The 23,139-nt window shown below is 55.6% G+C and overlaps 8 protein-coding genes across 8 annotated transcripts; 3 read left to right on the top strand and 5 right to left on the bottom strand.

Annotated features, from left to right (window-relative positions):
* Nucleotides 1-1,564: 1,564 nt before the first annotated feature.
* Nucleotides 1,565-3,310, bottom strand: G647_08460 (uncharacterized protein; the record flags this gene model as incomplete). The annotated part of the gene is made up of 2 exons (XM_008732771.1): nucleotides 1,565-2,573; nucleotides 2,637-3,310. The coding sequence occupies 2 exons, from the start codon at nucleotides 3,308-3,310 to the stop codon at nucleotides 1,565-1,567; spliced, it is 1,683 nt and encodes a 560-aa protein (XP_008730993.1).
* Nucleotides 3,311-4,165: 855 nt separating this feature from the next.
* G647_08459 (uncharacterized protein) lies at nucleotides 4,166-6,321 on the bottom strand (the record flags this gene model as incomplete). The annotated part of the gene is made up of 2 exons (XM_008732770.1): nucleotides 4,166-5,010; nucleotides 5,070-6,321. 2 exons carry the CDS (start codon nucleotides 6,319-6,321, stop codon nucleotides 4,166-4,168), a joined length of 2,097 nt encoding a protein of 698 aa, XP_008730992.1.
* Nucleotides 6,322-7,792: 1,471 nt separating this feature from the next.
* G647_08458 (uncharacterized protein) lies at nucleotides 7,793-8,974 on the bottom strand (the record flags this gene model as incomplete). Its single annotated transcript, XM_008732769.1, has 3 exons — nucleotides 7,793-7,963; nucleotides 8,024-8,564; nucleotides 8,613-8,974. The coding sequence occupies 3 exons, from the start codon at nucleotides 8,972-8,974 to the stop codon at nucleotides 7,793-7,795; spliced, it is 1,074 nt and encodes a 357-aa protein (XP_008730991.1).
* A 1,660-nt stretch (nucleotides 8,975-10,634) lies between these two features.
* Nucleotides 10,635-12,294, top strand: G647_08457 (glycerol kinase; the record flags this gene model as incomplete). Its single annotated transcript, XM_008732768.1, has 3 exons — nucleotides 10,635-10,771; nucleotides 10,830-11,236; nucleotides 11,300-12,294. 3 exons carry the CDS (start codon nucleotides 10,635-10,637, stop codon nucleotides 12,292-12,294), a joined length of 1,539 nt encoding a protein of 512 aa, XP_008730990.1.
* Nucleotides 12,295-13,179: 885 nt separating this feature from the next.
* G647_08456 (uncharacterized protein) lies at nucleotides 13,180-15,645 on the bottom strand (the record flags this gene model as incomplete). The annotated part of the gene is made up of 3 exons (XM_008732767.1): nucleotides 13,180-13,477; nucleotides 13,577-15,427; nucleotides 15,488-15,645. The coding sequence occupies 3 exons, from the start codon at nucleotides 15,643-15,645 to the stop codon at nucleotides 13,180-13,182; spliced, it is 2,307 nt and encodes a 768-aa protein (XP_008730989.1).
* A 735-nt stretch (nucleotides 15,646-16,380) lies between these two features.
* G647_08455 (uncharacterized protein) lies at nucleotides 16,381-16,782 on the top strand (the record flags this gene model as incomplete). Its single annotated transcript, XM_008732766.1, has 1 exon — nucleotides 16,381-16,782. The coding sequence occupies one exon, from the start codon at nucleotides 16,381-16,383 to the stop codon at nucleotides 16,780-16,782; it is 402 nt and encodes a 133-aa protein (XP_008730988.1).
* A 119-nt stretch (nucleotides 16,783-16,901) lies between these two features.
* On the bottom strand, nucleotides 16,902-18,479 carry G647_08454 (uncharacterized protein; the record flags this gene model as incomplete). The annotated part of the gene is made up of 1 exon (XM_008732765.1): nucleotides 16,902-18,479. One exon carries the CDS (start codon nucleotides 18,477-18,479, stop codon nucleotides 16,902-16,904), a length of 1,578 nt encoding a protein of 525 aa, XP_008730987.1.
* A 1,746-nt stretch (nucleotides 18,480-20,225) lies between these two features.
* Nucleotides 20,226-22,784, top strand: G647_08453 (uncharacterized protein; the record flags this gene model as incomplete). The annotated part of the gene is made up of 1 exon (XM_008732764.1): nucleotides 20,226-22,784. One exon carries the CDS (start codon nucleotides 20,226-20,228, stop codon nucleotides 22,782-22,784), a length of 2,559 nt encoding a protein of 852 aa, XP_008730986.1.
* Nucleotides 22,785-23,139: the final 355 nt, after the last annotated feature.

Genomic DNA, 23,139 nt, shown 5'->3' with positions numbered 1-23,139 from the left:
CGAGCCGGCCATATCTCGTCCTTGCCGACTCTCAGTCCAGCGGCAGCAACACTGATCAACCTCGTAGCCTGATCATCTCAACACCAACTCGCCAGTCCCAGCCTCAGATGGACCCCCCCCCCCGGGCCCCCCACCTTCTCACCATGGCCGGGACAACGTCCCAACGCGATGGTCGAGTCTCAGTCTGCAATTGAATGATCGTCAGCCAACACGAGCCATCAATGACCTTAACCTTCATGCAGTACAACGAACCAGAGAAGCCAGAGTGTAAGCTGTGGTCGATGTCAAGACCCGTGCCCAGTAGCAGGAGGTCCGTCTCGTTCGCGTGCTGGCGAGCCTTCCCTTCCCGCCGGAGTGATTAATGGTGCTTTCAGAAACGAAACATAAGCTCGACCGTGCTACATGCGAGGACCGAGTACATAATGTGAGATACCACAGCCTTTGCTACATTCAAACAGGATAATCACACAGCGCTTCTCGAAAGGATTCCTACCGCATACTTCGCTTTCTCCTGCGTCTCTACGTCTATACGTTTCATGCACGTCACTCTCCCGGTGGAGAGACAACGCGGGCCGCACCTGCGTCCTTAGTTTTGTGCTTCAACTGCATTGTGTATCATAGGACCGAGTACCGAGTACAGAGTACAGAGGACAGACCCCGCCCACAGTACGGAGTACCTGTCGAGGAATCCCTAGGTATCGTGACCCTTTTCCCCGTAAAGACACAGATCCAGTCCTAGGGACGTTCTGGCATGTACAGTCAGACTGTGTCCGCCTGATCTTCTCCAAGACTACGGTGCAGTGAGTGCAGTGAGTGTGGTGCTTCGCAGTGAAGCGCGTCCGGACCCCAAATCGCTAATTACATCTCGGGATTAAATCAAATGCCGCCCGCCACGGATTCCGGGGTACGTGCAGATGCAGCCTCGCCTATGAACATGATCATCATATACACAGTACGCTTTGTCCCTCCTGTTGGGGGAAGGCCGAGACTTGGGGATTGTTTCCAGGAGTGAGTGATTGAGTCGGTAGTGAATAGTGAGTAGTGACTAGTGACTAGTGACTAGTGAGTAGTGAGTAGTGAGTAGTGAGTAGTGAGCAGTGAGTAGTGAGTACATAGTGAGTGACCACACGTCCTTCCAGTAGTATGTACTCATCGTCGACGCCACTCTACTTCCGAGCTCGCGATGCGCTGCGTCGAGCTAGACCCTACAATACATACCACGTCTCACGTCTACAGTACATCCTCCGTCCGATGTGCTTTGTGCTTTGTGCTGGTGATATAGGCATTTCGATTTGAGCGTAGGCGCAGAGGGGATGTATCCTGGTCGATACTCCGAACTCTGTACTTTGTATGTTCACAGTATTTCCCACCGCGAGGGCTGGGCGCTGGTCGAATACTCGCCCTCGGAGTACAAGTACATTCCAAACAGACCGGTAAGTCGTAGTAGTGGGGTCTGATTCTAGTTCTAGTTCAGGTCGTATTCACCTCTATTCTCTTAATCAGCGATCTGCAATATCCCTTGTCGAATTTTCTCCATCGTACTGTATGTCGCTGCGCTCGGTCTCTACTCTTCATGCGTCCGCACATGCATCTTCTCCAGCAGATTGTTCCTCGCCCAGTAACTGCGGTACTTCTTCCCCAAGACATACATGACGGGGACTGTCGCGACGAGCCCAAAAGCCACGCTGCCCCACACGTAAAAGGCATGCTGGGCCCCGACCTCGGCGGTCCAGTTGTTGACGAAATAGCTGAACCCGAACAGGATGAGGTTCTTGACCGCCATGCTGGCGATGAAGATCTCGTTGGCCATGCCGCGGTAGGCGTCGAGCGCGTAGTTCGACGTGCCGATGCACACAAACATGACGCCGAAGAGCATGAGGCCGTGCACCGTCGCGCACGCGTACGGCGACGCGCCTTCGGAGACGAGGTGCCCGAACAGCATGAGTCCCACGCCCGCGCAGACGCCGACCAGACAGGGGATCAGGCGGTATTCGGGCTCGTAGACGCCGTTGTTGCGGCGCGCGCACCACTTGATGAACCGGTCGGAGAGCGCGCCCATGATGATGGAGCCGAGGATGCCGCCCACGAAGGGGCCGAGCGACAGGTATCCTATACTGGCCGGGCTGAGGAGGTAGGGCGGTGGGGCAAACAGCTGGGCCAGCACAAAGGCGATGACCACGTAGAGCACGACGAACATGGAGTTGATGATCAGGATCCAGGACACCGCGACGTTGAGAATCACGGCGAACGGAGCCAGGAAGAGCTGGAGGAGGTTCTCGTTCGAGTAGGTGCCGCTGAAAATGGCGAGCTCCTGCACGAATGTCTTCTTCTGGTATACGTGGGCCTCCGCAGGACCGGGGTTCGCGCTCGCACCTGTTTCCTCGGTGTGGTTGGCGGTGCCTGGCTTCTCCATGTCCAGTCGGTCCTGGTACTCGAGCGCGGCGAGATCTTGCAGGTTGTCGTTCTTGAGCTCGTCGATCTCGTAGCGGCGGTCTCGGACATAGCTTGTCTCCGGGACGAAGAGGAATTGGAGAATCGTCTGAATGCCACCGAACAACACAAGAAGGTAGTAGCTGTGCGAGTCAGTTAGTCTCGATGGGCCTCATGGCAGGGGTAAGCTGAGCTCGGGCACTCACAGCCACTTCCATCCAATGTTCGATGCGATCGGGCCCGCAACCACACCTGTCAGGTTGGAAATTCCAGCCAAGATGAAATTGATGGCCGAGGCGTAAATACCGCGCTCGTGGACGAAGAACATGTCGCTGACGAGGGTGAACACCAGAGACTCGTACGGGGCGATCGCGAAGCCTTGAAGGATCCGGGAGGCGAGCACCCCCTCGTAAGTGGTGACGCACGACCCAACGATATCGGCGATCAAGCAGAAGATTGACGCCAGCAAGAAGATGGGTCGAGTGCCCCATTTTCGAGACAGGGCGGAAAACAAAGGCCCTGTCACGCCGACCACGAGCGTCTGATAGCCTGAAGTCAAGACGAGCTTGGAGATGGTCGTGTTGATCTCAATCGACATCTCGAAAAAGGCCGCGTTCAGCATGGCGCTTACGACCGCGGCATAGAGCACCGAGCCCCAGCAGGTGATGCCCAGCGCTGTGAGTTTCTTTGTGTAGGGCCAGTTCAAGGGATCATTTGGATCGTTGGAAGGCTGTGGGACAAGGACGATGTGTGCATTTCCTCCTGTGCCATGCTTGAGGCCGCCGGTCACATCCTGTGAGTGCGCCGCGTCTTCTTCGAGTATCACCGTGCCAGGGACATGGGGGATCTTGGTGTCGTCGAGGATGCCGAGGAAAGGCATGTTGAATGGCTGGATATGGTGATCCGATAGCCGCAAGGGTGAAGCTTATTGCCAGGAGGTCCGCATGGATGGTGCAAGAAGGCGCGGCGTTTGGCCGTTCTTATAATGGGCGTCTTCATTGCTTGTCTGGGGCAGAAAGTAGGTCCTGGTTCCTCGACTCCGTGCCCAAGAGGTCTCCTAGCCTCGTCGGAGGGTACTCTATGGCTGAAGCCGCTTCCCCGAATTCAAATGCTCCAAGCCCCATGAGCTCAAGCCCCACATCTCCGATCATCCACCTCGAGCGATGGTGAACCTGGGGTCTCCTCCGGGGGTCATACGTCGGTCCTTTCTGGCCTGGGGCTTCTCCAACTTCCATAGGTGACCGACACTCCATTGCTATCACCGCTGAGGTTTCATTACCTCCGGAAGGCGGCAATACGATGATTATATGTTGCATCTCGCCGATGCTTGTTGGAAAAGCTTGACTTTGACCGCTTGTGGGTTTGGTGGAATTGCTGCGTCTGTGCCGCGTGGGGTATGAAACTTGTACATATCGTATATGAGGTACAGTATGGACATATCAAGACAATTGTGGTTTAGGCCATGAGCGTCAACTAGCCTACTGTTAGCTGTGCTCTCCCTTCTCCAAGTGACGAGAAGTATAGGCTTACAAAATCCATGAAAACGAGACCGGGTATTGACAACGCTCGTGTCTAAGCCGCCCACTCCGTACACCTTGCTGTCCGTCAAGTGGTGCCACATCACCCTAGTTTCCCTGCTTTTGTCCCAGCTCTGAAATACCAGTAAAGAACAACGGCAACAACATAACATACCAATACACGGCAGTGCAACTCATCCAAAACTGACATTCTGCGATCATGGCAGCGGCCCATGTGCCTCTGACGCTGGCTCGAGTGTTGGTTTCAAAGGTACAGCTCCCTTCGATGCGCCTTTTGCTGGTGCAAGGATGCTGGAAGCCATTTCTCCTCGCAGGACTTGTTCGCGAGTGATTTGTAGCATATCGCTTGGTAAGCCCATGCTCGCGAGAAACTGGACCGTGTCTCTCCACTCAGCCTCTTTTCGCTGCGTGTTCCAACTGAGTTCCTCGGCCATGATGTCAATGACCTTGGGAAGAGCATGTAGAGCAGCTTGCGCGTTCAGGAAACTCAATCTCGTGCGCCTTGCAAGGACGTCCACAGCTGTTTGAGCGTATTCGCTGCGAACGGCATACCGGACCTCTCCGTCAACGAAAGGGTACAACGAGGAAAGGCGCTGACCACGTAGAGGATAGTGCTCGGTGTTGTCGGTCGGAGCAGATAAAGCGGCAACATCCCACGCCCGGTCGCCGTAGTCCGACGCTAAATGCTTTGCGACATCCATGTCGAGACCGAAGTGCTGAATCAAATTGATGAAGAGAGTAGTCGAGTAACCGTGCGCGCCAACCAGGCGGATGCGATGGGTTTGACAAGTGCCGTCCAATAAGCGGACCGAGGGATCGACGCCGTTAATGCCAGCAAGGTCCGGCACGTAAGTGACTGGTTTAGGCTGCAACTTGAAAACCTCAATAGCTTTGTCGACTGCTTCCTCCGCCATTTGTCGGTACGTAGTCCACTTGCCTCCAGCGCAGGTGAGGAGGCCTGAGTCAGACACCGACACGAGATGGCTGCGAACGAGCGACTCGGTGTTTTTGGAATTGGGGTCTCGAACGAGAGGACGAATACCTGTAGTCACGTTAGTAAAAAAAACCCCCTTCCCACGCGACGCCAGCAATCAAACATACCTGACCAGGCAGCAAGAATGTCCGATCTTCGAACATCAATGTCCGGAGTTAGATATGTGCGGATTTCGTCCAAGATCCATTCGATGTCTTTCTCGCCTGCGACTGGATTCTGAGATATGGCACAGGGCGCGTCCGTGGTGCCTGCAATCGTGTTGCCTTGCCAAGGGAGGAAGAAGATGACTCGGCCGTCCGAAGTGGAGGGGTCGATCAAGCCCATCTTCTGAGGACTAAGATAGCCAGGCAGAACGACATGGACTCCCAAACTCGGAGCCACGATCTCCTTTTCGCCGGGCGCGTCCATTTGCCGGATCGCGTCACAGAACGGGCCTGTGGCGTTGATAATGCCCTTGGCTTTGACGGTGAATTCTTCGCTTGCGCCTTGTCCGTCCTTGTCCGCAATGAGATCCCTGACGCGGGCACCCGTCAACTTGCCACTTGCGTCTTTCTCCAGTCCCGTCACTTCAAGGTGGTTGACTGTGGTCGTGCCATAGAGTGTGGCCGTCATGGCCAACGAGACGTTCATCCGGGAATCGTTGTGTTGACCGTCGTAATAGACGAGCGCTCCAATCAAGTTCTCCTTCTTTAGCATAGGAAATGCTTCCAGAGCTTTACTCCTCGGTAGGAAATAGGAGCTCTCTATGCCTTCCGAGCCGGCCAAGAGATCGTAGAATTTGGATCCAGCCCAGAAGTACGGCGCTTGCCACCATGCCTGCAAAGGCAGCATGATCGGGAGCCACGAGGACAGATGGGGTGCTGTGTAGAGGAAGCTTTTCCGTTCCTTTAATGCCTCTCTTACCAGCTGGTATTGGTTCCAATCCAGGTTCCACACGGCTTTCTCGAGATATCGCACGCCACCGTGGACGAGCTTTGTGGATTTGCTGCTTGTGCCACTGCTGAAATCATCTCTTTCCACCATCGCAACCTTCAAGCCTCTTGTGGCCGCGTCAAGCGCAATGCCTGTGCCTGTGGCCCCGCCGCCAATCACCAGGAGGTCATATTCCTCAGTGGAAGGGGCCGAGGAGGATTTCTTGAGATCAGCGATCTGCTCGGCTCGCGTCTTGATGTATGGGAACTTCGGGGGAATTATGTCCCCGTTCTCGTCTCGTTTCGGAGGTTTCGGCGCCAGTGATTCTGCTCCTGGCACGTTCCGAGGCCGGTAGGCAATGTACATGCCCGTCGTGCCAACAATGGCCAGGCCGGTGCCATACGCAAGCGGCTTCAGAAGCCTGCGTGCTGAAAACCGCGATGCCATTCTGGGATAACAATCAAAGAACAAGTGATACCAAGACTCAGCTCAAAAGAAGTAGAGTAGGTCGTTGAACATATGCCAGCACAGGATAGAAATGTCACTCACACCGATGCACAAGGAAACTACCTTGTTTCTTCACGAAGCTCTCAAGGATAGGTGTCAAGCGGGTCCAGCTGCAGTATTTGAAGGGCAGTTGACAGCTCTTGATCGACGCATGGAAAGTATCGCAGCAGGTCGGAGAATGACTGCGACATATTTGCTCGGGGCATAGCCATGGCCGAGACCTGTCAAACGCAGCGCAGTGGCTTGACCCTCCAGCTCCAGGTCTGCTAGGACTCGCGTGTTTGCTCATCATGCACCAGGTGGATGGCAGGTTCTCGTGGACTTAATCAAGTCACCGAGTTCAAATCAGCTCCCGGCTGAGGCGGGGAAATGAACTTTACGCAACTCGGCTTCCGTTCACCGAACTGTAGCTACCACGTCACGTGACAAGATCACGTGCTCAGACCCTCGGCCCATGGACCCCGAGATGCGTCCGAGAGGAAAATTCTTGATGAGATTTCCAGATCTGGGAGGCCCAGCCATTGCCACTGCCTCTAACCATCAGCGTAGTATTTGCGATGGATCCAGGGACGAACTTTGGACGAAGTGAAGGTTAGTCGCGTTCTCACGAACTTCCACCGGTGTGAACATCCGAGGCATTTCGCTCTGCAGCCGCAACGGCATGAGAGCAAGCGGATCATCTCAACAATCAGACACGACGCAGCCTTTGTCCACCGTTGGCTTGGAGGTCGTTGTTGCCGCTTCACCGTGTGACCGCATCTGCCGGTGGTCGAGATGACGACCTGTAGTATCCTTCTTCTGGAGTGCAACTTATCAAAGGGCCCCACAGGAGGCTCTCTGAGGAGACCGCCGGCAGGGTCCGAGCTCTCGAATAGTGAGATTAATTCAGCGCGGGCTACTGGGGAAGCTCGCAGTTGTTGAGAGAGCGCGGTTCCGCCGCCCATGCAGTCTCTTGGGTGCTCAAGTTAAGAGATGAACACAACGTTTGCACCAGCGGTAGCTAGCCCAAGGGTATTCGCATATCTTGCAGCCTTCAAGAACAGCAAATCGGGGAGGGAAACGGTGCTCATATCACATGGCTCTTCGAGCCGGCAAACAGAATACGCCGAACACATGGCGCGAACCTGTTGGTTCGAACTCCAGCAGAATAGCTCGGCCAAAGTGCAACTTTTGGGAAAAGAATCGATCGATGTTCATGGATTTACCACGCACTTCATATCGGTGTCGTCGGCCGTACAACGGTGGCCTCCAATCTATGTGCACCAAGTCTGCGGTGACATGGTGGCACAACGCCCGTGGATATCATAACACGATAGAATGCTGTGCAACACCCAACAGTAATCAGGCCCACTTGAACGTCCTCGACCTTCGTATTGCGACCAACCCGTGCCACTCCTGAAAATGCCGCAATTCACACCTGGCTCTCAGCGTTGTATGTGTTCGACCAGACCGATCGCTTAGGTTGAACAAGTCTTTGCAACCCCAAGTAAGGAGTGTTGATCGGACTCTCTCCGGTGAACAGGAATGTATCGTAGAGGAAGCCTCCGAACGTGCAACCGAGGAAGGGTGCAACCATTGGGACCTTTCAAAATCGTTAGCCGCAGTTCTCGTCACAGTCCACGACGTTGAAGAAGAGCCTTACCCAGAAATAGTAGCCGCCAGCGGACCAGACCTCATGACCATAGCCGATCATGTAACTGACCAAGCGAGGGCCGAAATCTCGAGCAAGATTGATGGCATAGCCGGTCTCCCATCCAAAGCAAGCACCAATGCCGAAGATGACGAAAAAGAGTGCGAGCGGGGTCAGATTGCCTGCACCAATGTTCCCATCGTCCTTCAGTGCGTAGATCAGGAACATGAGGATGGCGCTGGCGATGAACTCGGAGAAGAATTGACCAGTTTTAGTCATGAACGGAGCAGGATAGGTGCAGAAAATCCCAGCTGTCGAAGTCTCGCCACCGACGGTGCGGATATCTGGACCACCCTCGAACACATCGATCGCTGACTTGTAGTTGGCGTAGACAATCGCAGAGGCTACCATAGCACCGAGGATCTGTGCGAGCATGTAGCCGGGGAATTTCCTCCAAGGGAACTTGCGAAAGACGCAGTTCGCAAACGTCACAGCAGGATTGAGATGTGCTCCGGAAATACCACCGGTATAGACTCCTAACATGACACCAAGGCTAGCAAAGTTAGTGAAAGGTAATAGTCGCGGAAAGCTATCAACTTACCCCCAGCCCCAGGAAATAGACTGATAGTCACCCTTTGTACCACCAGAGAGGACAACTTGCGCAACAACCCCGTCACCGAAAAGGATGAGAATAAAGACCCCGAAAAACTCTGACAGAGGCTCTCTGAGGAAGTGTCGGACTCGACTCCATACTAAATCTGGCTCTTGTTGAACGGCGTCCGCTTGTGGGATCTTATGATCGACCAGGGGACCGTGCTCGGCAAAGGCAGGGACCTCAGGGACGGAAGTGCGTCGGCGTTGATCCTGCGGCACGTGAAGATGCTCTTGGTGAGTGATGTTGCCCATGTCGTGCCGTTGAATTGCTCGTTTCTCCAGTGATGCCGAGGAAGAGGAAGTAGACATGAGGGGGGTGACGGTGGCAAGGCGAGCAGGAATTTCTTGCCTCTGTGGAGATGGAGCTTGATGTGAACTGCCCACGGGGACTGAAGCAGGATTATATAGACGGATGCTATGTGGTATACCCCCCAGGTTTCCCGCGGCAATATATCAGGCTCCACTGTGAGAATGGTTGACTCCGTTGCAGGTCATACCGAAAGCCCGGAGGCGAGCATGCAGGGAGCACCCTGTAGTGCTCATTGCGTGCCTTGTATCGCATCTAGAACCAAAGAGTGTTATGGGGCCGGAACGCCCGCGCATGCTGCTGCATGACACGACTCGTGGCGCAGATGCGAGCCAATGAGGCGTGCTAATGGGTGAAGGATTCCTGCCACTCACCTGGCTTTTCTTCAGCCTGGCCTCCAGAACATGGCTGCCGAACTTCGCTCGACCGGACGCCGATATGCCTAAGTTTCAGTCGGGGCTACCACGCCGAGCTGCATAGTACTGTCATGCTGAAACCAGAGACTGCTATAAAGCGATATTTAACATGCAAGAGATAGGGCAAGGGGAAATTGCGTCAAGAGCGTGGGAGTCTCAAAGACGGGGGACCAACGTGCTGAAGCCGACCGTGGGGAGGGTGATCAAGCGGTCAACGCAGGACCAGCACAAGGTGTCAGCTGCTGGTAGTCCTCATGCGTGAATCAAACCATGTTGTCGGTAGCACGACAGATGCCATCTGAGCTCTCAGTGGACCAAAGCATTATGCACACGTGCAGAATACTACGTTGCAGATGAGGCAAGAAGTGAGAAGTGAGATGTGACCAGCTGTTTGGCGAATGAAAATTGGGAGGCCCGGCAGGGCAGCGGAACCAATACCGAGTTCGGCACTCAGCGGAGCACAGCGCAGGCAACAGCAGTCGTGCTACGGCGGAGCATACGGCTCTGAAAGCTTTTCCGCACACTATGCACAATCGAGGTCGCATTCGCACTTGGCACTGCGGGGGTGGCGGGGCAAAGCCTCACATCATCAGCCTCGGCATGCATCTCGCTCTTCAGATGCCCGAACACGACACGGCGGACACGAAGGACACGAAGCATTACCTAGGTACGAGTACCTCGTACTCGTAGTAACTCCGCGAAATCCTGTCTAGGCTCGTCTCGTCCTCGTAGCTGATTTCCCTTCCCACGAGATCCCCCCGCCACGCGGTCGGTGCCCCTGATGTTCAGACCCAGTCATGCATGTGCCCACGGCCCTCCGCTCTCTGCGTCCCCTCCTCCCCCAGGCTAGCTTTGCTTGCCGTGCATGGAAGGAGTCTGGAAGCTGCGGCAGGCTACTCCGTACATTTCGGGCTATTGTTCCCCAGAGTCGGACAAGGACGACGACGAACCCCGAGGCACGACTTGCAAGCTCGTGTAGCATCTCACGCGAGGTCGAGCTTGCAGCTGTAACCCGGCTCATTGGGATAGACCATGTACCGTCACAGGGAGGGTCACGCGTGCTTCGAGCTCGTCAAAAAGCCCACATGCTTCGGTCGCTCCCCGCCCTGTTCCTATAAACATGGCTGCCTCCCCTCCGCAGAATCCCTCCAGGCCTCCAACCCCAGTCTCCAACAGCTCCTCTCGAAGAGGTTGATCGCAGAAGTCTCCAGGCATCTTGATGAATTTATTGAAAAAGGTAGTCACAATGGGTAGCCCTTCCGAACACTTCATTGGCTCGATCGATCAGGGCACGACGAGCTCTCGATTCCTCATCTTCAACAAGGCCGGCGAACCTGTGGCTTCACATCAACTGGAGTTCAAACAGATTTATCCTCATCCCGGGTAAGTTCCACAGTCCATCAGACCAAATCCAGGCACTCCTGACCTTTACGGTGAAAAGCTGGCACGAACACGACCCTTTGGAGATTGTTTCGTCGGTTGAACAGTGCATCGACGGCGCAGTCAAGCAATTCGAAACCCAAGGCCACAATGCCCATTCAATCAAGGCCGTCGGCATCACCAACCAGCGTGAAACGACCGTTCTCTGGAACAAGGAGACCGGCGAACCGCTCTACAACGCCATCGTCTGGACCGACACGCGACACCAGAACCTCGTGCGAAAGCTGAAGCACCGGCTAGGCGCTGACCAGCTCATCGAGTTGGCCGGCGTCCCGCTCTCCACATATCCGTCAGTCGGCAAATTACTGTGGCTGCTCGAGAACGAGCCCAAGGTCAAGGAGGCGTACGAAAAGGGCGTTTTGGCCTTCGGGACCATCGACACTTGGCTCGTGTACAAGCTCAACGGAGGTAAGGACGGGGGAAGTGGCGCGCTGCAGAGTGGTGAGCGGAACGAGCGCTGATTCGAAACAGGCCCCAAGAAGAACGTCTTCGTCTCTGATCCCTCCAACGCCTCGCGCACCATGTTCATGAACCTCCACACGCTCGACTACGACGAGTCGCTGCTCGACTTTTTCCGCATCGACACGTCCAAAGTCGCGCTCCCCAAGATCGTCCACTCTTCCGACCCCGAGGCCTACGGTTCCCTCGCATCCACCGTCCTCAAGGGCGTGCCCATCACCGGCTGCTTAGGCGACCAGTCCGCCGCCCTGGTCGGGCAGAAGGGCTTCACGCCGGGCCTGGCAAAGAACACCTACGGAACGGGCTCCTTCATCCTGTACAACGTGGGCGAAAAGCCCGTGATATCCAAATCCGGCCTCTTGACAACCGTGGCGTACGACTTCGGCAAGGGCACCAAGCCAAACTACGCCCTGGAGGGCTCCATCGCCGTGGCCGGCTCGAGCGTCAAATTCCTGGTGGACAACTTCAAGTTCATCGACAAGTCGTCCGAGATCAGCCAACTGGCCGAAACGGTCGACGACAACGGCGGCGTCACCTTCGTGACCGCCTTTTCGGGCCTCTTCGCGCCGTACTGGATCGACGACGCGCGGGGCACCATCTTCGGCATCACCGCGTACACGCAGCGGGGCCACATTGCCCGCGCCACGCTCGAGGCCACGTGCTTCCAGACCAAGGCCATCCTCGTGGCCATGGAGAAGGACTCGGGCCACAAGCTCAGCGAACTCGCCGTCGACGGCGGCATGTGCAACTCCGACCTCACCATGCAAACGCAGGCCGACTTGATCGGCATCCCCGTCAAGAGACCGGCCATGCGCGAGACCACGGCCCTGGGCGCCGCCATTGCCGCGGGTCTGGCCGTCGGCGTCTGGGACAGCATCGACGAGCTCAAGCAGGTCAACACCGAGGGCTCGACGAGCTTCCAGCCCAAGATCTCCAAGGAGGACGGCGAGAAAAGATTCGCACAGTGGGAGAAGGCCGTGCAGATGAGCAAGGGGTGGGCAAACTAACAAAAAAAAGAGGCGGGCGCCACGTACAGAGTATATTATACATATTCGGTTACAGAGAACTGATGATCGGGCTCCATATATAGCGGGCGTCTAAAAGGGTGATGAAGAGATGTTCACGTCCACATCCACATCTGTGTTTGGCTTCATCTTCGGCTCTTGTCTCACTAAATGCGACGTGCCCGCCACGACGCGACGGCACGGCAGAAGCTATACGTGTGACTCGTGACAGGTATCCCGCCTACTCGCCTCTACCGCGTAGTCAGGAGGCACGGACCGCCAAGTTGACCCTTCATTTTGAAAGATTCCAAGTGGTCATTCCATTTGCGCAGGAATCCCTCTGCATGCCAATTGCGCTGGCCGTTCTCTTCACGCCGGTTACCGGCGGGTATACCTTCCCTTCCCGTCCCCAGCCAGGAGCATAGCATAGCATAGCAGGCAGTCCAGTAGATACCAAAATGGACCAGTCGGAAAGGCCTCGTATTCGGATATATATTGATGTGATGATCCTATCGGCTTTGCCTAGGAGAACAGCCTCAGGACTGCGCGCCCTGGGATGAACGGGTGGCTTGGCTGCAGATTTGTACCTTCCTTTTGAGGCTGGGTGTCATGGCCAACTGGTGGTCATCTGGGGTGCTGGACAGCATCATGTCTGCCTCCTAAGTGCCCAATCAGATCGTATCCAGGTATTACTGATGCTGGTGCTGCTATAATCGTCCCTGAGATCTGCATGGCATGATCACGCAGCAGGAAGATCACATCTAACCTTGCACAGTTTGACAGGTCGACATCCCAAATGAAGTGCCCGTGAAAATTCGTGACTCGCTATGGTTTCTGCTCCGAAAAATAGCCATGACTAGCCGATCAGCCACGCCCTGACTCATAACGCTACTCGTAAGGCGGCTTGAAGATCAGCCAGTCGCTCTCCGGATTAGGTACAACAAAGGCTGGCGTGGCGCGGGAGTTCGGTGGTTGGCCTTGCGTGGGTGTCGTCTGACTCTGGTTGGTGACCGACACGGACGGATCGAACCCGTTGCTCGCGGCGATCGCATTGAAGCGAGGGTAGTTGAAAAATTCAAACACCTCGAGATACTCGAGCTCACTCTGCGATGAGTTGTGCGTGGTTACAGGGTCGAGGACGGACCGCGGACGTTGCGAGGTCATGAGGTTGAGTTCGTATGCAGCCCTAGTCAAGAGAAGAATGAATGAGTATCGAAGGCAGCCAGTAACCCGCAACTCTCTTTATGCGAGAAGGGAATCAAAGGAAACGGTCAGTGAATCTCACCTCCTCATGGCTGTGAAAGTTCTTCCTGAACCAGTATTTCCTTCTTGGACCACGTCGTTCAGAATCCTGGCGTAGGTTCCCGCAACTTGCCAGTGTTGTCCCATTTGTTCCAGTGTGGAAATGAAGAACATGATTTTCGCGTCGATCTCACATTCCATGGTTGCGGCGTGGACGATGAGCAGTCTGGCTGAAACCCACAACGCAAATGCGAAAGGGTGGCCCAGCAGAGCGAGCATGCCGGTGTTCATCACGTCTTGGGCGATTTCGCGTAGGCTCTCGACCGCACCCAAGCACCGCTGGATAGCGTGGTATGACGGTGTAAAGACGGGGGACTTGATCGTCGGGTATGCTGCCGACGAGTGAAGGCGAATAACCGACGTGACGAACGCAGCATGGAGCATGATCCAATTTGAGATTCTGCTGCCGGGGTCTGAATGGCAGAGCTGAGATATCTTACCGTATTCGCCGGGCAGATTCTGCAGCCAGTCGTTCAACTCTGCGTCGAGCTCGCGGTATCTTTCGCGCCATCGTTGGATGTCGGGGTGGCGCGTGATGTCAAGTGGCTGGTGTAGAAATCGGTGGATGCGACTCAGGATCCCCAACACCTCGCAGTGGTACGAGAAGCTTCCCAAGTTCTCTGGCTTGTTAACAATCATTTCAGACGGCACCCCTGGCCGGCGCCACCGTGTCTCGACAGGCTCGTTCCTGGAAAACAGGTCATAGCGGCAAGGAAGACATCGATCCATCTCTCTTTCGTCAAAGATGAAGGTATCCGCGGTGGCGACGGTAGCATACCGGTCGAGAATAAATGTCATCCAGCACAGTCGGCGGCGCTCTTCGTTCTCGATCCACGACTGAGGCTGCGACGCCTGCAAGAGGGTTGCTGAAGGGTATGCGCTCGACTGGAGGTACGTTGTTTTTTCGACTTCGAGGCCCAGCTGAACAATATTCCGAGCGATAAGCGCCAGCAAATTCCAACCTTGATGGCCGTTCGACGTCCCCAAGACGTCGACCGCCAGAATGACAAGAGCCTGAAGCGCGCGAACACTGGGATGATCAAGCGCATACATCATGATTTTCTGCCTCGATATTTCGTGAAACTGTCGCCTCGCTTCTGCCGTGAGACGTGGATCTTTGGAGAACCGCATTGTGGCCGCGACAACAGCATGCATCAGCGCCCTGTCCGAGTCGCCCATTGACTGGGACCCGAAGAAAGCATCGAAGGTGGCTTTGCGATCCAAAATGGGCGACCAGGGATTGACGTGCTTGAAGTACAGATCGACCAGTGTGTACAGCAGGTCATACGGAGGCAGCTCCGACTCAGAGATGGAGGGTCCTGGCGTCGAGGTCGGATACCAGGCACTCGACGGACCTCTATCGCTTTGCGACATGATGTCGTGGCCGCCCACATCGACCACCGAGCGAATAGACATGGCATCCTGGGGTCGCGGGTATTGCATTCGTTCGTAAGCATTCGCAACCGAAGGCCATCTGGACTCCGACCTCGGCGTGTCTTGAGAGAGTACACTCGCCGCGGACGGCCGAGGATCATTCTGGGCATATGCATTGAATTGGGTGCCACCCGGTTGATGCGGCGTCCGTAGAGAGCTCTGTCGGTGAAGAGGCGACAGGTCGCCGTGCTCAGCGATGTGATCTTCAAGTCGACGGCCCTGGGCGTGTAGAAGGGCTTCGAGGCGATTGATCTTCTCCTCAAGCTCGCGGCCATATCCCACCCGAAGACCGGGTTTCTGCCTTTCCTTGTAGACACATTCTCGGCCATTTCGGGCACACCAGCCACAAGCGGGCTCTGCGCGGTCGCATTTGACCTTCCTGTTTTTGCATAGCTCGCAGCTTCAGGAAGAAGCATTAATATTGAGACTGGAGCGACGTTGAGGTGAGGCAGTTGCTTACGAGATTTTCAACGACCTCTTCCGCTTTTTGCTGGCGGTCCCGTTCTCCAGGCCATCCTCGGGACTGTCATTCTCATTCTCGGCATCGCTGGACAAGGGTGAATTCCGCTCCTCGGAGGCGTCGGTAGGCGAGGTTTGCGGACCGTTGTAAGTTGTCATTTGCGCAAGTCACTGCAGCTCCTAGGCGGCGCTCCTTGCAGCTTGCAACATTCACAAGCTGGTTAGGGAAGCTTATGCAGACCAAGGCCAAGGTAACGTGGAGAATGGCACTGCGGAATCCCGAGCTGGTGAAAGAGTCAGGCGACAGGAGGCGAACCCCACATCGAGGCCCGCAATTTGCCCTGCACCCCAGGCGAAGCCACGCCGTTACGTTCTCGAATGCCGGCAGGCCGGAGTCCCAGTCAGCATCTAAGCGTCCTTGGTGTCCTCACCCTGGCTGAGCTGATGCTCGCAGACCGTGGGGATAAGCCGTATCAGTACGGGGTAAACGAGGGCGTAAAGCCGGTAGGACTGCGCGTCTCGGGCTTACAGGGAAACAACATGAGGAACCAGACGGCGACACGTGGGAAGACATACCCAGTACGGCAGTAGATACGATTGAGTCGAGCATCTCGGGACGAAAAGGCCTTGACCCGAGATTGTGCGTTTGCGGGCCTCGGATCGACCCTACGGAATAATGTATTTCCGTTCCGTTCCGTTCTGTTCCCTCCGCACGCATCATCATCCCACGCCTCCTTATACTTATACCTCAGCAAGAGAACATGTTAACAAGGACACCAAACAAGACTTAACTAGTCCTCGCATAATCCGGAGTCTACTGTGCATGCGGCATCATACTCCGGACTCTCCATCCCCCAAAGACTAACTAATCGCTGTGTCCTCCACGAGTCCACAATGTCACAACTCATCAACCCTGCCGACGTCCGCACTCCGCCCTCCATCTACTCGCACGTCCAGGTCACGCCCATCTCACCAACGAGCAGTCTCGTCACCATTGCAGGCCAGATCGGGGTCCCGCCCAACTCTGCCGCCGCGGCATCGACTTTTGCTGAACAAGTTGACATAGCTCTTGATAACTTGAGAAAATGTCTCGCAGCCGTGGGGGCCACCCCAGCCGATATCATCAAAGTCACGCACTACGTGGTCAATCTGGATCCGAAGGACAAGTCCAGGCTTGAGGCATATACGAAGTTCATTGGTGATCATCGACCGCCAGCTACGCTCGTGGGAGTGGCGGCGCTGGCCTGGCCGGATTTGTTGTATGAGGTCGACGCTATGGCTATTGTACAGAAGTGAACGCCACGTAGATCGCGGTAGGGGATCTAGTGCCGTGAGGGAAAAGCAATGCGCCGGCGCCGACGCCTGTGATCGTCGTGGCCGATATTACCCTTTGTCAAATCAATGATCCTGCCCCGTCAAACACCCGAGTCCTCCACGTCCTCCACCTTGGCTTTCTTGCCACTTTCAGCATGCGCTGCCTCGTCCGTGAATTCCACCTTCCGCTTGCCCAGGCTCGATCCACTGGCGACCGTTGGCGCAGCAGCAGGCGTCGATGCGGCAGAGCCAGGTCCACTACCGCCACCGTTGCTCTCGGTTGTTTTCGGCTTCTTCCGCTTGACCATTCCCGAGATATCAGTCGCCTTCTCCGCCACCTGGGCTAGCTTCTCCTGTTTCTCCTCTTCAGTCACACCGCTCCCCAGGAGGCTGCCCAGGACACCCTGGATCTGCTGCTTCATCTCGTTTTCGGACTCGGCCTTGACGCTAACGGGTGGTTTGCGCAGCTCTTCCAGCCGAACTTCCATCTCAGCGATCATGTCCTGGACGTCTTCGATTTGCGCCATGGCCTTGTCCTTTGCAGGACCAAGGTCCAGTTTGTCTAGTGCTGCCGTCTCTGCTGCAACGCGCAACTTGCAGACATCGATGGCCTTCTCTTGCTGGGCGATAGCTTCGTTGCGAATCTTCCAGTCGACCAAGAGTTTGCCAGTTGGATTGCCCGCGGCGTCGCGTTCTTCTGAGCTGGCACTGAATTCCAGCGCCAAACTCAGCTTGTAGTGACATTCGGCTAGGATGCTCGATTCAGGGCGCTCGAGCTCTTCCCTCAGCGCAAGGCACGCGTTCAGATTTGTGGCTGCATCCGAGTACTTTTCTCCCTCGAGTTCGACTTCCGCTTGCAGATCGTAGATTTCCGCGACACGGGCTTTCAGCGATTTGACCTCGGGAGTGAGATCTATCGACGCCACGTATTTGCCCTTTTCAGAATCCTCCATTGCGTGTTCCTGACTCTGGTCCAGCTTTTTGAGATACAGCACACGCGCCAGATCCAGAAATTCATACGACGTGGCGAAGTCATCATCATCCTCTTCTTCCCCCGCCTCCCCATCTTCGTCTGCTTCGTCGTCTTCTGAATCGTCCCAACCTTCGGCATCGCCTGAGATCTGAAAGTAGGGTTTGTCCGAGGCCGTTTGTGGAGGCCCTTGCACGTCCTCTCGGGGCACGACATCACCCACGTTTGCTACCGAGGTTTGGGGTGCCGCAGACGCGTCTTGCGAGGTCGCGCCATTGCCACCACCGTTACTTGCAGATGCCTCCGCCTTCGCTGCGCCGTTCGCTTTCCTCTTCTTGCCCGGTTTCTGTGCTTTGCTTGAGGACAGTTGCGCAGACGCCGCTGTTCCACCCAGCACAGAGCTGGTCTGTTGTGCGAGGAAGAACAGGCACTTCCCGTAGGAGTAGTATAGGTCCGCGTTCTCGATGGCCATTTCGCCATTGAGTTCGGCTTGCAGTTCGGTGGCTTGCGAGTACAGTTCTGCGGCCTCTGAGTAGTGTTTGACTGCATATTCTGCTGCTGCCTGCGCGATGAGCTCGGTAAGCTGGGCGCGTTTATCGGCGTCCGCTGGAGTGCCAGAGGTCTTGTCAGTCGCGGTCGCCATACCGGGCTCCCCTTCGTGCTGCGGAGCAGGGACCGTGGCTGGAACTTCGTCGCCGTTGGTGGCCATATTCATCGAGGAAGAGGATCGGATGGACGGGGTAAGGGTGTGTCGTCAGACTCAGAGAGATGACAGGGAGATTTACCGTGTAGGGAACGAGACGCGCTGACTCAAGTCCGAGGTGATGAATTCAACGCCTACAAAGTAAGTAAACGTACCTACCTTTAGTACGAGTTACAAGCGCGTCTCGCTGGGCGAAGGCCGATGACGCGCTTGGCGGGTGTCATCAGGACCGTCGGATAACCTTCCTTCTCAAGCCAAGGGTGGTAGAGAGTGCGCACCGTTGTCGATCCATGTCTACGGAGTACACGAATCACCATCAACACCCGGGTCTAGTTCACTATTGTGAGGGCCACGTTCAGTAGGAAGTAGGGTCCTGGCATGCGAGAAGCTGGAGGGGTCATGGGTCGTGGCTGTTCTGCAGAAATCCTTTCCCCCCTATTTTCTGCGCCCTACTGTTGGTTGCCGTTCGGCGGACATCTGAGTTCGTATACAACAATTCGTCGCGGGTTGGCAAATGGTTGGATCGCACGTTAGAATGGGATCCAGCTCATAGCAGTACCACGAAGCAAGGTGTTCTCGGAATATATAGCACGGGCCCGGACGGGGCATGGGCGCAATCTGTAAGTGTCAGAAACCGGACTGGTTCACCGGTATTGAAACTGGTTCCTTCAAAGCGATAGCTCGGAGCAAGTTGGGACTGCAGAGAGTCTCTTAAAGACCCAGGAAGTCTTCAAAATTGTATTCGGCACGTTGAAGCCCGATTCTTTCCTCAATGTCCTGAACTCTTGCGGTAGAAGCCCCCGTCTCTTCCCAGGTTTCCTCCCAGCTCGAGACCATCACACTTGCCCTAGTTGCCAGGATTACTGGATGTCCGACACCATCTCGACTCGGTAATCACGCCAACCAATTTCACCATATCTTTCTGCATCTGCAAGGCTGACAGACCCGAAACAACCGCTCTTCGAATTCACGTCACTGGAACAAGCCGCCCGGCAGGCGGGCGTCTGCCGCAATCCCTACCAAAATGCGATTCCTCGAGAGCTTTGAGACGCTGACAGTTACCGCCGGCTTTGTGGCTATCTTTTCCGCACCCCTTGGGGGAAGTTTCTTGTTCATGTACAAGATGGTGCAACTCGAAAACGAACGCAGCAATGATTGAAATCGACACCTCGAAAGGAAGAGAACGGTGAATTTAACCAACTCGCAGCTCCAAAATATGGACTAGGGAATTCGCAGCAATCTGGCGTGCCGTTTCCAAAGAAGCCAGAAGAAGACACGGACAGATGGTCGTTGGGATTTGACACCCCAGAACGACGGAGGGTGAATACGTCAAGACGGCCATTCACTCCAAGCACCGAGGACACTGAGACCGATGAGCTTGAAGCTTGTTAGAGCCTATGTGTAGCTCGTAGGGGTTCAATCAGGGTACTGTGTACGGAGTACGTAGACGGAGTAATCTTATCCTGGAGTATGAGGCGAAATGTAGCGGCGGTTACTGGGTAGATGACTAAATCGCTCAGCGCAGGAGAGCGCGGAGTAGTGAGCAGATGGATTTAAAAGCGGCACGAAACCCCGTCAGTGAGAGCGGTTCGTATGTACATATTCAATTGAAATGAGTATCCCGTCGCGTTATGACGCGTCGCCGCGGCCTTGAAACGCGTCACGCGTCGAGGCTGAACTTCTGCCCGCTCGCCTACCACAGTTCGCCTGGTCTGAACCATAACATGTGAACGACTTAAGCACCAGGCGACGATGGAGGAGCCTATATCGACTCCAGGGCTACCTGCACGGACATTCAAAGCGGCCTCGAAGACACCGGCGAATGACCAAGTCTTCTCTTCTTCGCCCGGCTTCGGCACGCCTGCATATCCCATTAAAACCCGGCCACCCAACGTCGCCAACCCTTTTGCTGCGCACTTGAACGCAAGTACAAGTGTGCATAGCGCCCCGACCGTCCTACCGATCCTTCTCCCGCCCCAGACTTTGAGACCCGTTGCGTTCAGGACGCTCACAAAGAAGCACAACCTCACACTGACCTCGTCCGGGCTCGGGCTGCTTTCTACATTTGTCGGCAGATACTGCGGAAGCGGATGGCGGGAAGAAGGGCTAGCAGAACGTGTGCTTGATGAGATAGCAAAAGCATGGAAAAAATCAGGTGGCGGCCTGCTCATCGAGGATGGGCCGGACAAAAAGCTATCCAACATCCTGAAGACTCTCGAGCCATGCATGTCCGGAGGACGGCTGGATACAGGCAAATTGTCCCGCACCAATAGCTCCGTTGGCAGTCCAAGTCTATCACGGTCTGGTTCATTTGCGAACCGACCTGATGTGACCAGAGACGACAGCCAGACGAGCCTGGGTATCTCCGCCTTGGACATGAATGACAAGGCTCCCGGTGACAATGGCGGAGAAGACGACTCTCATCCTGATATACGATCCTACCTGAGACTCATCTCGGCATTTGACCAACCTCGTTTGATATACTCAACGTCCAAAAAGTCTCTAGAACCGGCTAAAGGCACCGCCAGCCTCCTCCCACCAATCCAGCACAAAATTTCCATGTTCAGGAACAGATACCACCTCGTCCACCAGCGGCTAATGAGAAACGAATCATTTCAAGCTCCCTCGTTTGCAACGGCAACCCGACCACCTAGTCTGCTGCACTCAGCCAGCAGCCTGACAACCCAGCAGAACGCCTATAAAATCACGCCGATATCAAACCTGCTAGGCCGATCAGGCACTTCGCATCTTCTGCTGGGCATGCTAGCCCACTCCGCAGCCGGCGACCTTGCCCTTACAGATCTCTCCGGCAGTGTTGTCCTAGATCTCTCAGTCGCCCGTCCAGTCCCTGAGGACGGAGCGTGGTTCTGTCCCGGCATGATCGTCCTCGTCGAGGGCACCTATGAAGAAGACGGCTCTCACAACTCCAACCTCGGCACTGCAGCCGGCGTGGGCGGCCAGATCAAGGGCGTATTCGTGGCAGACACGCTAGCCGGTCCCCCAGCTGAAAGGAGGGCACTAACGCTGGGCATATCAAACGCCATCGGCGCTCAAACGCTGCACACGAATGTGGGTGCTGGGTTCGGCTGGATCGACTTTCTCGGCCTCGGGAGCGAGAAAGCAATCGGCTCGCAGATGCGGCGGGTTCAAAGACGTATCTTCGGCCCATCACCACAAACACTACCAATCTCCATCGCAGCGGCAGCTGACGAAGACGAACAAGAATCCGAACCGCCTCGCTGCAAAATCGCCATCCTGGGAGAATGCACCCTCGACTCCCCGCGCACGCTGGAAGCAATCCGCGCGATCCTTTCCTCGTATCACACCTCCAGCTCTGGGCATGTCTCTTCGCTGCCCCTTTCTATAGTCCTGATGGGCAACTTCGTCTCCGCGGCGAGCATGGCCCGTTCGACCAAGGGAGGCGGCAGCGTCGAATACAAAGAACACTTCGACGCCCTGGCGTCGGTGTTATCGGAGTTTTCGTTCCTACTGGCAAATGTAACCTTTGTATTTGTGCCAGGAGATAATGATCCCTGGGCGAGTAGCTTTTCAGCCGGAGGCGCGACGATGGTCCCGAGAATGGGTGTGCCAGAGGTGTTTACCAGCCGTGTGCGACGTGCGGTGGCGACCGCGAACACGGAAATCCACGGGACTGGAGGCAAAGACAAAGACAAAGACGCCGTGAAAGGAGAAGTCATCTGGGCGAGTAATCCGGCGAGAGTGTGTCTTTTCGGCCCGGTCGAGGAAATCGTGCTCTTCCGAGACGACATCACTGGCCGGTTCAGACGACATGCCGTGACATTCGCGAGGGCCGAGGGAGAGGATGAAGAACAGCAGCAGCAGCAGCAGCATGGACCTACAACAGACTCGCAATCACAATCGCAAGCGCCATCATCCCCGGACGGAGACGACAGGGACGCGGACGTGGACCGTGACGACGAAATCCACGCCGCGGCATCACATGTCCCTGCCACGAAACCGAGCAGCTCACCCAGCGTGCAGGCCGCCAGGAAACTCATCAAGACGCTGATCGATCAGTCCCACCTGTCGCCTTTCCCGCTACACGCCCGGCCTCAACTTTGGGACCATGCCTCCTCCCTGTCTCTGTACCCGCTGCCTACTGCGCTGGTGCTCTGCGACGCCGAGATGCCCTCCTTCGCCATCACTTACGAAGGATGCCACGTCATGAACGTCGGACGGGTTATCGACGAGTTGGCGCTCCGGAAGGATAGCAGAGGCAGCGGCGTGGCTAGGTGGATTGAATATGATTGTCGGAGGGCCCGTGGCGAGGAGAGGAGCGTTAGATTCTAAGGAGCGCGTAGAGGGAGGGAGGGAGGGAGGGATGGAGTAAGTAAGTCTGCTCGTGCGAATACAAGACGCCAAACGCCAAATGCTGAAAGCTGAAAGCTCAACACTGAATGTTCAACGCTAATGCCGAGCGCCAAATGCCAAACGCTGAGCGTCAATCCTCGGATATTGATATAAGTATAACGGGTCATGATGAAGAAATGAGTATCAAGTCGTGTTATCTCTTGACTTGCCCTTCCTCTTCCTCTGGCTCGTCCTCTTTCCTCGTCCGTGACGGTTGGTCTGTATGTTCTGAAGTCCGGCTCACTCCTTTGGTATGATATCCTTTTAAAGGGAGCGGAACCTCTACATCTACACA

The sequence above is a fragment of the Cladophialophora carrionii genome (genome assembly GCF_000365165.1).
Source record: "Cladophialophora carrionii CBS 160.54 unplaced genomic scaffold supercont1.7, whole genome shotgun sequence".
Taxonomy (NCBI): domain Eukaryota; kingdom Fungi; phylum Ascomycota; class Eurotiomycetes; order Chaetothyriales; family Herpotrichiellaceae; genus Cladophialophora; species Cladophialophora carrionii.
Note: the sequence above shows the minus strand (reverse complement) of the source record. Positions and strands in the feature narration are given on the sequence as shown.